We start from the raw sequence: 16,678 nt of genomic DNA, 5'->3' as shown, positions 1-16,678 counted from the left end.
CTTACAAACAGTTTTGCCACTAGCCATGGACAGAAGGCTACCTGGGCGACCAAAAAGTCACGATCGTATACCGTCTAAGGGTGAAGAGAAGAAGAGATCGACATGTAGTCAGTGCAAGGAAAATGATCATACAAGGTTGACATGTGGTTCACCAGTGCCATCACAATCATCATTTCCTCTACCAAAATATGGATCCTCATCAAAATCCAAAGCTCATATGGTGTCAAGCAAAAGGCAATCAAAATCGCAATCATCTTCAAAATCCCAATCACAACCGGCTTCACCTTTTGGGACTGTTAACTTAGGTGATTTTTAAATGCAAACGTTGTATTATGTGTGTAACACCCCCAACCCGTATCCGACCCGGATACGAGTCCGAAGTGTCACATTGACTTTCAAACATTTATTCGTATAAAATAGTGAGTAATTTAAAAACTTGGATAACATTTAACTCATTCAAAACGTTTACAAAATATATCAGAGTTCATACAATTTATATCTTTAGACTACATGCCAACTACACTCTATATACCGTACATATATTTTCTGATCTGACAATTAGGTAAGGAGAACTGACCTGTCTTGCTCCTCTTAGCTCTTTACTCTTCTCACTTCTGTAACCTACGTGTGAAACAATCACACGCTAAGTCGTTGACTTAGTGAGGCATAAAACATATAATAAAACTCTAACTCGTAATCATGCTTGAACAATTTCTACTAACATATCACATACAAGCACCATACCCACATATACATGTAATGATTCCTACTATGCACCTTTCATATATATATATATATATACATATCCACACATACATATAATTATCTTCTTTCCTATCATTATCATATTATCACCTTTCATATTTCTATTCTCTTGTTCATATAATCAATTAAGCTCATATCATATATCTTATAGCATATACAATAATCACTAACACACATATATCATATACAGTACATTCCATGTTAACTCTTATTAGCCCATGTGCACCTGTGAGAACTGTAGATATGTGAGTCTATTGAGGTTGTGCACCACTATGCTGTCACCACAGCTCATATAAATGTCCCGAAGGACCTATCCAGAGGTCACAAAGACCCCGGTAACTATCCAGAGGTCATAAAGATCCTCGGTAACTGTCCAGAGGTCATAAAGATCCTCGGTAACTGTCCAGAGGTCATAAAGATCCTCGGTAACTGTCCAGAGGTCATAAAGATCCTCGGTAACTGTCCAGAGGTCATAAAGATCCTCGGTAATTGTCCATATGTTCCTTAGAACATAGGTATACTGTCCATATGTCTCGAAAGACATAGGTATACTGTCCATATGTCTCGAAAGACATAGGTAAAACTGTCCATATGTTCCGTAGAACATAGGTAAACCCTCGACTCTTGGCATGCCAACTATACCTATAGCTCTCGTATCATATACTATGGGCATTTATTTATACATTTCGTATCACTTGTTCTTTCTCTTCTGTCACATACCACATGTATGCGTAACCATATATCTCATATCATATCACATGTATCACAAGTGCATGTATTCACGTAGATCGTTTCATATGACTTATACCATTTCTCATTTGTTCATGTAACTTGCATGTCATATCATGTAACATATAACACATAATCATATAGGCTTACGGTTTTATCACCTATCATGTTATTTCACTTATACACTTTTATATCACATAAACTCATATATATAGATCATGTCACATAACTTATCTCATAACTTATTTGATTCCTATATTCTCATCTTATAACTTATATTACCTATGCATATAACCTTATGAGCTATTCTTATATTACCCTATATCAACCATACTTTGTTTATCTCACTTTTCATATCATTCATTCAAAAGCATGTTAACACATATAATCATGCATACATACAATTTATGTCATGCATATACATATAATCATATATTCATGCATTAAACATAGGAAATAGACTTGTCACAAGTCTTGTTTCCATTTAGCACCATAAATGAATTAATATGCACTCACCTGGCCTCACTAGTCCATTTCAATCTCTTATCTTCCCTTTTTATCGATCTTACTTGTCAATGATTCCGGAACTCGTTTAGGCTCTGAATCTACATAATTATACATTTTAAGACAATTATTAGATACCTACACCTTTTAATTGGATACTAGCAACATAAACGAACTTATTAAACCAATATTAACATTTTCCTTTATGGGGGAATCGGTTCCCTCCTGTGGGGGTATCGGTTCCCCTCTGGCATTCTGGAATTCTATGTTCGTTTGAGGGGGTATCGGTTCCCCTTGAATGGGTACCGATTCCCCTTGCCCAGAAATCACATTTTTGAGCTCGAAATTCACTTCATTTCAGCTCCATACCTCATACTTCACTTCCATTAATATTCCTAACTTTCATCCACATAATTAAACTCGTTTCTACTCCATAATCACTTCCTTAAACTCAAAATCCTATCTTTTACATGATATTCAAGAATCATACTCAAATACCAACATGTTCTAACTTTAATTCTATCACCTTATACTTCTTAATTAGCTTGATAACAAGTCAAATCCAACTTCTAATTCTTATTATGACCTCTAATCCAATATTTCATTCAATGACTTCTAACCTTTAATCTCCCTTAACTTACAATTCTCTGAGTTTCTACAACTCTTTTTCCTTCTATAATCTTTCTTAAGGCTTCCATAATTAAAACCATGCTTGAATTTGAAGGATTAATCAAGAGAAATTAAACTCACCTTAGCTTGGGCTCTTCACGTTGAAGAAGAAAGAAGAGTCAAGAGTTATCTGGAAACTCTTGTTTCTTTCACTTGGATATAATACCCAATATCTATTATTTAATTATTATCTTTGCTCAATGACCCTTTTACCCTTTTAGTTCTCATTCACTTAATAATTCATCCTACCCAACATCTTTAATTACTTCCTTCACTTTTCGATTAATTTAATTTGATCACTGACATTTTAAAATCTTACACTTTAATCACTAACCCGGTATGGAGGATGTTACAATGTGTATTTTATGTGTGCACTTTTAACATTTTCAGTTAGGCATGTATTAGTAACTTGAGTTTGAACATTGCTATGATCTGTTCAGTTGTTATCACTTATTAGACATTCATTTTGACTATCGCAACGGGGAAATCGCAACGCGAAAATGACTATCGCAACGCGAAAATGGCTATCGCAACGCGAAATGAAAATCGCATTGCGATTTTCTCGTTGCGATTTTCATTTCGCATTGCGATTTTCATTTCGCATTGCGATTCTCTCGTTGCGATAGTCAGTTTCGTGTTGCGACAGTCTGTTTTGCCTTCAACATAATGCAGATTGAAAATCAACAAATCAACTATTACATTTCAATCAATTAAACAAGCACAAATAAGAATTATGTACACATCAATTAAACAAATCAACATTTACAAATCATTTTTTACAAATCAATTAAACAATTAAAAAATAATAATAATTCTTATTTCCTCATCAATTATTGAATCAATGAATCAACTTTTTGCACCCGTACATCCATTTCACGCAGCTCACTTAAGGATTAACCTGCAGAAACCAAACATTTGCTCAAACAAGACTTCCTACACATCTAAAACCTACAAACAACAAATTATTGAATTGTAGGTACTTAACCAAACATTTTCAAACCAAAAGGAGTATATATGTTAACAAAACTTGCATTTGACTTACCAATTAACAATGGATACTTTCATAACGCGGATGCAGGTAGGCAGCGTCTCGAATATATCGCTCTAGCCATATAATGCCGAAACCACAAGCCTACTGCAGCTCTATCTCTATCGGTGGGAGGTAGAAACTCTGTGCTTCCCGTCGTCAAACGCGCCAAGCACATGCATATGAGAGGACCACAATCCCCTCTGGCTCCCGGTGATTGTTGTGACACGGTCTCGTCTCTGACAACTGTGACATTGAACTTCTTTGGCTTCTTGTGTCCAGAATGAGTCCAATAATTAATCCCATCCAAGAATTTAGCCAAATGAGAGCTCCATCCCTTGATAATATCTCTCAAATCAGACAGTGATATGTAATTTATCATGCTATCATATACTATTATCTTCAGGGATGGGAGCTGAAGTTGGACGAGAAGCCAATGAAGACGTTCCAAAACAGGGATAAACACCTGCAATCATAAGTAATAATTCATTTATTTGCTCACTTATTTATGAACACTTTTAAAAAATTTAAAAAATAAACACTAACCTTATCGACCTCCCACCATGCAGGATAAAGTTTAGCTTGTCCATTGCCCAACGAAAATGATTCATCTCATTGATTCTTCAAGTGAACTGCGTGAAAAGCCGCCGGCATTATTGTATATCGCGATTTTTTTTTTATTTTTCCTAAGCTTCCTTATTATTATAAGACGTGACACCCACGCATCGATATGCTGTTTTACAAAAAAATACATATATTAGTGAATTACATTAATTTTAAAAAAAATTAATCAAAATCATTTATAAGACAAATATAAGACTTACCTCCCCGTCGAAATAGCCACTGTCTTCAACCCCTAATAACACACCCCACCAAGACCGATTAAGCAACAAATACATCTCATCGTTGAGTTTGCTTATGTCAGTGTAACACCCTTGGCTCCGCTCATGTAGATAAAAATCAACTGCAGTCTTAGCCCAAAGGGTATTATCCAGAATTGTTTCCGGTAGTTGTCTCCTCTCTACTTCAGATACCGGAAGGGTACTAGCCGGTAACTCATACGAGAGCCAACTCTCATCCATCATGTCCGGCAACGGTGGGGGTTTCTCAATAATTCGATATATTACCCCATGTGAATCGGGCTCTGGAATAGTGGGAGGGACCTCTTCAACGATGACAGTGGCCTCTTGAACGGTGGGAGGGACTATTGAGGGATGATAGGGGCCTCTTGAACGATTGGAGGGGACTCTTGAGGGCTGACAGGTGAGTCGGGCTTCTTCTTGCGGAGTCTTCGCACCATTGGGGTGAACGGAGACGTAATAGCACGTGCACGCCGTTTGATGCGTGAACTCCATCGTGCAAGAAAAACCCGACGTAAAGCATCCACCTTATCGGACCGCTAAAAAAAATTAATACATAAATCAGTAAATAAACAGACATGACATTAAACAAAGACAAATATGTTTCAAACTTGCATTGTATTCACCCAAGTCATTATTTTATCATAGTTCACAAAATGCATCAGATAACATTCCAGAAGTAAGCACTTATATAAACATTTAAAAGGACAACATATATAAACATTCAAGAAGACGAATAGTTTACTTTCGCAACACAAAACTTACTTTCGCAACGCGAAAATGACTATCGCAACGCGGAAATGACTATCGCAACGCGGAAATGGCTATCGCAATGCGAAATGAAAATCGCAACGTGAAACACAAATCGCATTGCGATTTTCATTTCGCGTTGCGATTTTGTCGTTGCGATTTTCATTTCGCATTGCGATAGCCATTTCCGCGTTGCGATAGTCATTTTCGTGTTGCGAAAGTAAACTATTCTTCTTCTACAAATTGAAACTTGAATGGATTGCATTACTTCAACTAAAAGACAAAAACAAAACAAAAAACAAATACTAACAAAAATAGTTTAGCAGTATTGGCAGCAACCGAATGAATTTATTAAGCAATCTAAGTGAAATGGTTAATCTAAGTGAAATTACGAGTAAATTTATCATCAAGTTAAATATGAAAAATCTTAAACTTACCTCGTTGCGTAGAGTATGAACCTCATTCTACAACGATGCTACCATCTCACGTAGAGCAGCTACCTTACCGCGTAAAGTAGACACCTCAACACGCCATGCACCATCGTCTTTGCGTAAAGTACCGACCTCCTCACGCAAGGCATTGACCTCATCACGTAACTCCCCTAACTCATCCCGTGGAGATGGAGGTGGAGAACAGGGAGATAAACGTCGTGGCATCTTTGCCGGTCGCCTATTTTACGATGATGGTGGAGAAGAGGCTCGATGATATGACAGAATAGGTGATGGCTGTCGTTGTGGAGGTGTATAGTCGGGTCGATCAGGTGATGGCTCTGGGTGAGGTGATAGCTCTGGGTGAGGTGATGGCTCCCGAAGTGGAGGCTGCTCATCATCCGTGCCATTAAAAAAACGATTACTACCTTGCCACCAATCAGTGGCAAGCTCAGCTTCCGTGGGTGTCAGCCTCTGTAATGGAGTGTTGGCCTCCTAACAATATAAAAGCTCAAACAAAGTTAAACGTGTACTAGTAATAACTTGTTTATAAACATATGGTAGTATTTATGTTAACTTACATTATTTATTGTCGTATACCGTAGTAAATCTTCCCATTGCAAGGTCCGTTTCCTCTTCCAGGAAACAGCACTGGGAATATCATTTGAAGTTTTTATTGCATATGTCTTCATGGCGGGAAAGGCCTCAAATATCCAAATCTACAAACAATATAATAACAAACATTAGTAATTGTTAAATAATTACTTATAATTTTGGAAACATTATATAAAAATTCTTACCTTAAAGGCCCAAATAAAGCCTGTCAAAGTGTATTTGGAACCATCGCCATGCAAACTTTTTCGATCATCCAAGGTAGACGATAACTTATTCCATGTAGCTTTCCATAAATACGAGCCCCACGGAAATAGGTTACACTCATTTAGGTCTTCTACCAATTTGATTAGATCATTCAGAATAGGTTGTCTGGCATCTCTGCCTAAAAAGCCGGCATGCAAAAGTATTAGGAGGCATACTCGGACAACATCGACGTCATCCATCCGAGTAAAACCATCTTTCTTATTCAATAATCTCGGCAGGTCTTCCACGTGTAGATTCGACCTCTCTAGCTCAGGAAAAACCCGGGATAACTATGATGGGTGGGTAATGTGTCTAGTGTACCGACCTACATCATCGTGTCCGAAGCGTAGACCGGTGATTAAGCAAAACTCCTCCCGCCCAAAACACGTATACGCCGGTGGAAAATCAAACCATATCTCTTCATCACGACGTTGTATAGTATATGATAGATCCCTAGTCATGGTTTGAAGAAACATGTATGTCAACATCGCATCTCCACCGGGATGTTGTACTTTCAGCCATGGCCCGAAGCAAGTATCCTCAAACATTTTTCTTTGTGCAGGTGAAAGCTTCGACGCAATTGTTTTGGCCAGGCTGACTTTATTTCTTAAGGTCAATTGAGCCGAATAAAAGTTCTACAAAAACAATAAACATACTAAGTTAGATATACCAAAAACTACACTGTGAAGATATACAAAAAACAATAATAAACATAAAGAGTAGTAGTTTATTCTTCAAACTTAAATTTGCAACACTGTGAATTTCTTATTTGTCTTTGTTTTTTGGTTGAAGTAATGCAATTCATTCAAGTTTCAATTTGCATAAGAAGAACAGTTTCTGAAAATGAAAATCGCAACACGAAAATGACAACCGCAACGCGAATTTGACTATCGCAACGAGAGAATAAAATCGCGTTGCGATTTTGTCGTTGCGATTTTCATTTCGCGTTGCGATTATCGATTGATTTAATAAGCAATCTAAGTGAAATGGTTAATCTATTATTGAAATTACCAGTAAACTTATCATCAATTTCAATATGAAAAACCTAATAATAATGCAAAAATTTCAAAATGAAAATAATTAAAAAAACTAACCCTCGGTGGTTGATTTGGTTGATTTTCCATTTCTGATTGTGAGGGTGGCTCTGAGAGATGGAGATAGACGGATTTCGCCGGAGATGGGGACGGATTTCGTCGGAGATGGGTGAGAGAGTGAGAGATGTAGATGAGACTGAGTTGTGATTTTAGGTTTTAGGTTATGAGTTGCGATTACGGGATATACTGTGGACGGTTCAGTGTTCCAATATATTAATATTCGTGTTTGGAATTTGAAAATAAAATACGTTTTGCGATACTAATGTCACTTTGAAAATCACATTGCGATTATGTATTATCTCGTTGCGAAAGTCAGTATATCGTTGCGAAAGTAAGTATCGCGTTGCGAAAGTCAGTATCGCATTGCGATTTTGTATTATCGCGTTGCGATAGTCAGTATCGCATTGCGATTTTCCAAATTCGTATTACGATTTACTTATTCGCATTGCGAATTGGGAAAATCGCAACGCGAAATTGGAAAATCGCATTGCGATAGTAATAATCGCGTTACGAATCTGGAAACTGATTTGTGATAATGGAGATCGCGTTGCGAATTAGCGATCGCATTGCGATTTTGTTGGTCATTTTGGCAAATCCGGAAAAAGTTGGTTAAAATCATATATTATATGAGATTTTTGGTCACTGAGATTATTTTCTCTTCTTAAAACTTATATATGTATTTGATTGAAAATCTGTTTTCATGTCGGCGAACATTTTATAAATTTATCATCTCTTAAAACTTTATAAATTTATTATCTTTTAAAATTTTATAAATTCACTTCCTTACCATAAAATTTTATAATTTTATAAATTATCTTTTAAATATTCAGAGATAATTCTAATAATATTTATTTCTATCTTATTTTTTAAATTAGATCTTTATTTTATCTAATGAAAATGAAATATATATATAAGTTAGGTAAAGTACGAATTTTAATCTATAAATCAAATTGAATTTCGAGTCAGATGAGATGTTGATTGATAACTTTTATTTTCAAGTCAAATTTAAATAGATTAAAAATCAAATCTAATCGTACTCATAATCATTCTTACTTAAATCCGATCCAATAAGTCATGCAAACCATTGTGATCCAGACTCGCATGATAATGTCTCAAATGTAACCCGACCCTTTTCAAGTTATAACTATCACGGTTTCCTCCATTAGAAAATTATGGGAGGAAGGGAAATTAAACAATAAAATACCCTCCATAAAACTTTTCCTTTTTTGTTATCCCGCGCAACTTCTTTGTCACTCTCTTTCCCGATCAAATTCCCCAATCTAGGTTTCAAATTAGAGTTTGTTTTGACTGATTATTGAATATTCCTTTCTTTTAGTTAACCCTAGGAATAACAATTGGGTGACCCGACCGGGATTCTTTCATGGGAGATAAGAGTGGCGACGGCGGAGGAGCCGATTGTGGTGGTGACCTCTCGAGAGTGGCTGCGCCGAAGGTTTTGATGTCTGCTGACCGGAAAGCTTTCGAGGTTGAGCTCCGGCCTGGAGAGACCACGTTTGTTTCTTGGAGAAAGCTTGTTAAAGACGCCAACCGGGCTAATGGATCTTCCGCGGCTGCCAATGCCGCTGCATCTGTTTTGACTGCGCCTGCTCCTGAGCCTCCTCCTAATGCTCACCCTAATCTCCAGTCTCGCATCGTTCCAGTAAGAGCCGCTTCTTCAATCCCTGTTTATACGTAACTGTATTTTCTTTTCAACTTTTGGATTCATTATGAATTTTAGAAAGCGTGCTTGGAACTTTTCGTTATATTTGAATGTGTTAATATTGTTTGGCTGCCAAGAATTTTGGGAAAGTGAAAGAAAACTGTTAATTGTTTTTTTGTTGCTTTCCCTCCATAATCATGCTTAACAATGTTTAGGGACAAGCAGCTGAAAAAGACGCCAAAGATGAAGCACCAGTTCCAAATCGTTTCAGTGCTGTTATTGAGAAGATTGAACGTCTTTACATGGTATTTGTATGTTTTGTTATGTTTTCGGGCATTTCAAGATGCACTTTGCATCATTAATGAATGAGAAGTGGAATTCTTTTGCAGGGTAGAGATAGCAGTGATGAGGAAGAACTGGATGAAACTCCGGATGATGATCAGTATGATACAGAAGATTCTTTTATTGATGATGCCGAGCTGGTTAGTAATTACATATGTTCTATTTTTAGGCTGTCTGTGTTGGTTTTCACTCAGCAGCAGTAGCTTCTATTCTTGTTGTAACAAGGAATGTGTAATGTATTTTTATTGCTTATTATGTTGCTTCATTGCTTGTTATGCAGGATGAGTATTTTGAAGTCGATAATTCAGCCATAAAACATGATGGGTTCTTTGTTAATAGGGGAAAGTTGGAAAGAGTGTGAGTTTCTTTGGACTTTTGTTTCATTCATTCTTCTTCTCATTGGTTGATAACAAACCTTTAGTGATAATTCTTTTAAGATGGTAGTTCATATGTATCCTAACCTACCTGAAGCAGCCATACACTTCTTATCAGTTAAAGCTAGGTTAATTTATGAGTGATTTTATCTTAAATGAGGACAGCTTTTGCTTAAAGATCAAAATAAAATGGGATCCACAGTCATATCAACTTTAACTCCTGATAGAATCATGAACATTGCTACACTTATCCTTTGTAGTGTAATGGTTGTCAAGGACCCCTTGTCTTGTAGGAAGTGTTGCAATGAGGGTAAAACTAGTATTCTTGATTTACCATTTGTTTATTTTTCATGCTGCAGCACTACTTGCTTATTTGATCAAGTTTGTTTCTCTGATTTCATTTCTTTCTTTCTTTCTTTTTCGTTCACTTTCAAGACATGAGCCTCCTCCTATACCTAATCAACAGCCAAAGAAAAGGCGAAGGAATGATGCTTCAAAACCTCCTTGTGAGAATGACGATGGTCATGTGTCAAATAAACATGCAAAGGCAGCAAGGGTGACTGCAGGGAGGTCTGAACCTTCTCTTGGGAAGAATAATTCTAATTCTTCTCAGAATTTGACTGCATTAAGTGAACAGTATGGGGATGTAAAATCTCAGAATCAAATTTCAGTTTCTGGTATTCCTTCCAAGAAGAAATCTTCCGAGGCGAGTGTAGCATTGGATTCTTCTGCATATTTGAAAGTTCCAAATGGTGATACTTCTGTACCCTTGGCAGATGTGAAGGATATTGAAAAGTCAAAGATGGGATTTCTGCAGTCAAAAAATGTTGTCAGTAACAAATTGAAAAATGCAACTGGTTCCTCTGATGATTTGCATCAGAAATACCATGATAAAAATACTACACAATCCAAATCCCAACATGGAAAACGAATTGGCAATGCTGATGAGCTTAAACAATCATTTCGACCAAGAGAAAAGAACGGTGTCTGTGAACTGCCAGATGCTAATGTTTCTGATGCTAAACATGCTATGAAGATAGCTGTAAGTTACTATTTAGTCTCAACCTTGTTTCCTTTTTGACATTCTGCTCCATTTCTCATTTTTCCTTTGGCTTTATTGTTAGTAATAATTAGTAGCTACAGGACATAGTTTGAGTTTTGACACTAACACTGCTTCTGTTAGTGACAACCTACAGCGTCTGGAAACACTAGTAGTTTGATAGCTTTGTGTGTTTGTTACAGTAAAAACAGTTTAGATATAGATTTACAGGACATCTTTTAACTGAAAGTGCTTGGCATTAAAGATAGAGACCATTAAAACAGTTCTGCATAATTCTTTATAGTCCCTCGAATTTCATTTGATCAGAATGTGGATTTTTGAAAACACTCTGCAAAATTCAAGGATCTCATCGACCCCTCTTTGTGAGTGCGAGTGTGTGTGCTTCCGCATGTCGTCTAAGATATTAGAGTAGAGGACTCTGCAATTTTCCAAATTATTGTTCACCAGAGATGTGAGAAACTGTTTTTACATTAGATATTTATGCTATTATATTGGTTTTGATTTTGTGTAATGTATCATGCAGAAATCTTCTCACATGCCGAAGAAAGATGGTTCTTCTCTTAGAGCCAAAAGTTCCATGCTTGAAAAGGCCATTCGGGAGCTAGAGAAGTTGGTTGCAGAGTGTAATTTTATATGACTTGTGCAATGTGATTATGCGACACTTTTTAATTGTAGATAATTCCTTTAAAACTAATATTCTTTTTCTTCCTGTCTAAATATTATAGCAAGGCCTCCTGCTGTAGAAAATCAAGAGGCTGATGCTTTATCTCAGGGGATTAAGAGGAGATTACCTAGAGAAATAAAACTCAAGCTTGCTAAAGTTGCTAGACTAGCAGTATGGGACTGTTTTCAACAGTTTATATTCTGTAAAATGACTCATATTTCAACTGTTTTTTAATAGCATGATTGCTTCAGAAAATAAAAAGTTAAAGTTTTCTGTTATATCAAATTTGCAGCAGGCAAGCCAGGGGAAAGTTTCTAAGGAGTTACTAAGTCGACTCATGAGCATCCTTGGTCATTTAATACAACTAAGAACACTTAAGGTACTTTTCCTTGTATATGAATATGATACCCACTAACCTTTCAATTGCTATTCCAACTTTTTACCCTTACTAAATCTTGCTTGAAAAAGGCTTGGAATATAATGTTATGATTGCTTGCTGACATTGCTAATAACACCCAAGCCTAAAAATAGTTTCTGCCTAACCTCCTTTTTCTACTTATGTACCTTTTGCCTTCAATTCGTGTTATGTAGTTTTGTTTCAATGAAGTTTGATTACTTGCGACTGTTTAATTGCAACTATGATTACTTTAATGTAAATTAGTTCATACCTTTTGGGTTTTCAATCATGCAATCAAACTTGTAAGATCTTGAGGACTGTTTGCTGACTGTCAAATATGTGATCAAGTTTCTGACATTTAGAAGAAATTCCTCTAGTTTATCAATTATCACCTTTATTCAACTACAGATATGGAAAAAGAATTAATGAAACTTGACAAAACTATGTAAACTTTGTGCATTACTATTTTTTCCTTTTTTTTTTTGATAAGAATGATAGGCCTCCTTAAAAACCTCCTTCTTGATTAAAGAAGGAGGAAAAGAGTGCCTTAGAAACTTTATTACTCCTCCGAAATTACATAAGATTTAACATAAACACCATACTGAAAAAACACAACAGACTAAGCTACTCAACAGACAACCAAAAACCTAAACTCAAACGATACAACGCACTGGAAACGACTAAACATCAACCAATTCCCATCTTTGCTAAACTATCAGCCTCCCCATTACACACCCTTGGAATCAGTCTAATTGAGTGCACCCTGTCCGAGATAAAAGATGAAATCTCTTTAACTAATGGGAGGATAAAAACAGGGGCCAAAGCTGGGGTATGGACCCATTCCACAGCCGACTTACAGTCACTTTCCACAATCAACCTTCCAACATTAACCCAACAAGAAGACATATAGATTTCAATGCCTCTCTTAATAGCCTTTAACTCAGCAACCGGCGGGGGACCCTGGCCTACATTTTCTGAAAAAGTTAGAAGGGAGTTGCTATTCCAGTCTCTCAAAATACCTCCTATACCTCCATTTGAGCCATCAAGTCTAACAGCTCCGTCGACATTCATCTTCAAAAAATCCATAGGGGGTGGAATCCAGTGAGAAACCTGAAAATTGTTAAGGTTGAGAGCTTTAATGCCATCTGCAAGAGATGGATCACCAATCAGCACATCCTCCTGAATAGGAAACTCTTGTTTGCGTTTAATGATCTCTTCCAACAGTCATTCTACCAATATGTATCATCTCTGTAGATTATGTATGTATATTCATTGAAACAATATTTTGATTGCAGAGGAACCTCAAAGTCATGATTAGTATGGGTGTCTCGGCAAAGCAAGAAAAAGACACTAGATTTCAACAGATAAAGAAGGAAGTCATTGAGATCATAAAGACAAGAATTCCTTCTGAGATGAAGGTTTTTTTTACTCTTCCATCTCCCTCCACCAATGTTATATTTTCTTTTCATTTTATTTTGCCTCTCATAGTTTCTCCTGATTTAACAGTCTCTACTTTTTTCATTATCCTCTCTAATGAATATAGCTTTTATTCTTCATTTCTTATGATCAAGGGAAAAAGATTTCTTTCCTAAGCTGTTACACACATCTTCTTGTCCTATGCTATTTTACTTAATTTCGTATCCTTCCTTATTTTCATGTGGTTTGTTTAGTTTAAATACTTCGCCATTGCAAATTCCATGATTATTTCTCCTTTTTCCCCCCTTTTTGTTCCCCTCTTGCTATTTGATCGTGGTCTTTCATCTTGTTCATAGTTACTCTATATTATCAAAAGTTAGAATTTTGCTGCTCTTGATGAAATGAACAATTCTTTCAGATATTGCCTGGAGCTTCTGATGATTTTCAAGAAAGAGGTTATAAAAGGAAATTTAGCATGGATGCATCGTTGGAGAGCAAGATTTGTGAGCTTTATGACCTCTTTGTTGATGTAATCATATGTCCTAGTGCGACCTTTGAAAAAAAAAATCATGTGTTGGAGAATACTTAATGAATGTTATATTTTATTGTTTATTTGTAGCAGGGATTGGATGAAGATGCTGGTCCACAAATCCGAAAGCTATATGTAGAGGTTGTGCACCTATCATTTGTCTCTATTCTCCTGCGGTTACTGTAGTGATAATGAGATTCTTTATAAGGTGGCCAAATATGTTGCTGCAGTTATTGTTTTCTCATAGCTTTTGATCATATAACTCTCTTGCCTTTTGGATGAGAAGGGTGCATAAGATTGTTTTGTCTTTTCCTCTTCTGTGCACTCTCTGTCCATTCTCTTCCCCTTTAACTGCATCTTCTCTTTTTATAACTGAAAAAATGCTTTAAACACATCCTTTTTATTAGCAGAACTCCATAGAGTTTGTCCTACATTTTCATTGTTATTGATTTTCAAATAATTTGAATCCGTATTTTCATGCTTCTTTAACTCATTTAACGCTGTTACCTTTATCAGATCTCTTGTTCTTTGTTTTGATTATGTTCCTTCTGTACAAACTTATTGGTGATAAAACTATTGATCATTGGTCATAATGCTGGACTATTATTTCAATTTTCTATGTTACATTATTATCTTACATATGGAATTTATCCACGAGCAGCTTGCTCAGCTGTGGCCACATGGTATGATGGACAACCATGAGATCAAACGTGCAATTTGTAGGGAAAAGGAAAGACGGAGAGCAAAGTATACTAGACACAAGGTATGTGAAACTGCTTTCCTGATCTTTTCCTTTGAGGTGTAATCCATCTTGACAAAGTTTATATAGTGAGATTTGAAGTTTCCTTAGGCTTGGTTACCATAAACCGTTATTTTTCAAACATGTAAAGCAAACTAGCCCATGTTTCTTTTATTATTGTTAGGATCTCAGGTGAACCAGTATTGGGTGGATGCTGTGTGTTCCTTTACAGTGTATCCAAATTTATTGGTTGTTGCTAGTGAGACAATATGAAGGACTTGCTATTTGTTGTAGACAAATATGTGTTTTCTTTTCTTTGATTTCTCTCAGGTTGGTTGCTATTTGCTTATTATGTTCATTTTTACCTCTTTTAAGGAACAAGAGAAAGTGAAGAGGAAAAATGTGTTGGCACCGGGATTGGAGGAGAGTGTTCGAGTGGAGTCTGCATCAGGTGCTCAGCCACAGCACATGCGAGAGAGGTCTTCTTCTGATTCTGCTACTCATGCTTTACCTTCAACTAACAAGTCAACTTCAAGCACAACAGCAGCAGCTGTCCAGAATCCTGGTCCCTCAACAAGTGGTTCCAGTTTTGATAGACTAAAACAGGAGAAATTAAGGGGCATTTCAAACAATGCCATGGATGAAATAAAAGTGGCACATAGCTCGCTACCAAAGAAAAAGGTAAAAAGGAAGCCTGAATTGGAGTTGGATGGATCTCATTTCCGTCCAGAGAAGTTACTCTGCAGCAGGGTGACGACAGGCGCAAGTCCATGAAGCAGCCGGTGAATCTTCCCCTGAAATCGAGCCTTTCTCCAACTACTTTCGAACAGTCAAGCTAACATCATGTCCTCTACTTTGGGAATAGCCAAAACTATAAAATCACCTCGTCCATTTCGGGATCTGAAGTTTCAGACAGTCAAGCTATGACATCACCTTGTCCATTTCGGGGTCTGAATTTCCAAGCAATCAAGCTAGCATCATGCCGTCCATTAGGAGTAGACACCGTTGAAGAATGCCTGTGATATTTTCATCTTTTGTCCGCGTGACCTGCTGATTATTTTGTCGCCTTTCATGCCTGCTAATACCGTTTTTGTAGTGGGTCTATTTGTTTCACGTAAAACGTTTTTCGAAAAATATTCTCATTTTTCAGTGTTTGATTGGAAGAAAACTGGTTGATATAAAACATTTTTCTGGTCAAGAATTTACTTTGTGTTTTGAAAAATAACTTATGGTTTGATTTTCTGTAAGTCATTTTTTGAATTTTTCACTTTAAAGAATAAATACTCAAAATAATTTTATTTTATAAATTTAATATTAATAAAATTTATATTATTTATTAATTTTATAGAAATAATAATATTAAATTATTAATAATGAATAATATTATTTATATATTTAATATTAATATAATAAGCTAATAATATTTTAATAAAGATATTTAAAATATAGTAATTAGTATTTTTAAAATATAACATTATTACTTTAATAAATACTTAATATAATTTATAATATTTTTATTTCAATAAATATACCAATATTAATATTTTTATTAATAAAATTATAAAAAAAAATATTAATAAAATTATAAAAATAATTTTTTAATAATAAATAAATTATTTAATAGTTTAAAAATAATAATATTAAGTTTTATGATAAATAATATTATTTATTATATTTAATATTTATAATAAATAATTTTTAAAAAAATTCATCAACTAGTGAAAAAAAATTTAAACATCTTTCAAACATCGTAAAACGTTTTCTATAAAATATTTTTAAGAAAATATAATTTATTTTATGAAAAATATTTTTC

At 35.6% G+C, this 16,678-nt stretch overlaps 1 protein-coding gene across 3 annotated transcripts; it reads left to right on the top strand.

Moving 5' to 3' along the window:
* The first annotated feature begins 8,872 nt into the window (after positions 1-8,872).
* Positions 8,873-16,021, top strand: LOC120195404 (ubinuclein-1-like). 3 transcript variants are annotated; one of them, XM_039197455.1, is made up of 14 exons: positions 8,873-9,344; positions 9,560-9,649; positions 9,734-9,826; positions 9,967-10,043; positions 10,496-11,102; positions 11,644-11,743; positions 11,846-11,955; positions 12,077-12,163; positions 13,477-13,599; positions 14,016-14,126; positions 14,220-14,267; positions 14,788-14,889; positions 15,241-15,695; positions 15,737-16,021. In XM_039197455.1, exons 1-13 carry the CDS (start codon positions 9,066-9,068, stop codon positions 15,637-15,639), a joined length of 2,226 nt encoding a protein of 741 aa, XP_039053386.1. In that variant the 5' UTR covers positions 8,873-9,065; the 3' UTR covers positions 15,640-15,695; positions 15,737-16,021. The 3 variants fall into 3 exon arrangements, with proteins under 3 accessions (XP_039053386.1, XP_039053375.1, XP_039053381.1); XM_039197444.1 differs by having other exon boundaries at positions 14,217-14,267; XM_039197450.1 differs by having other exon boundaries at positions 14,217-14,267; positions 15,241-16,021.
* The last annotated feature ends 657 nt before the right edge of the window (positions 16,022-16,678 follow it).

This window comes from Hibiscus syriacus, unplaced genomic scaffold, assembly GCF_006381635.1.
Source record: "Hibiscus syriacus cultivar Baekdansim isolate YM2019G1 unplaced genomic scaffold, ASM638163v2 tig00004620_pilon, whole genome shotgun sequence".
NCBI classification, from domain to species: Eukaryota; Viridiplantae; Streptophyta; class Magnoliopsida; order Malvales; family Malvaceae; genus Hibiscus; species Hibiscus syriacus.
Note: the sequence above shows the minus strand (reverse complement) of the source record. Positions and strands in the feature narration are given on the sequence as shown.

Bases quoted from the DNA above. Each gene is read 5' to 3' on its own strand.
- LOC120195404 (XM_039197444.1), top strand. From the start codon at position 9,066: ATGGGAGATAAGAGTGGCGACGGCGGAGGAGCCGATTGTGGTGGTGAC. The intron at 9,345-9,559 runs GTAAGAGCCGCT...AACAATGTTTAG, and splicing joins TCCAGTCTCGCATCGTTCCA to GGACAAGCAGCTGAAAAAGA. The intron at 12,164-13,476 runs GTACTTTTCCTT...TTTTGATTGCAG, and splicing joins TACAACTAAGAACACTTAAG to AGGAACCTCAAAGTCATGAT.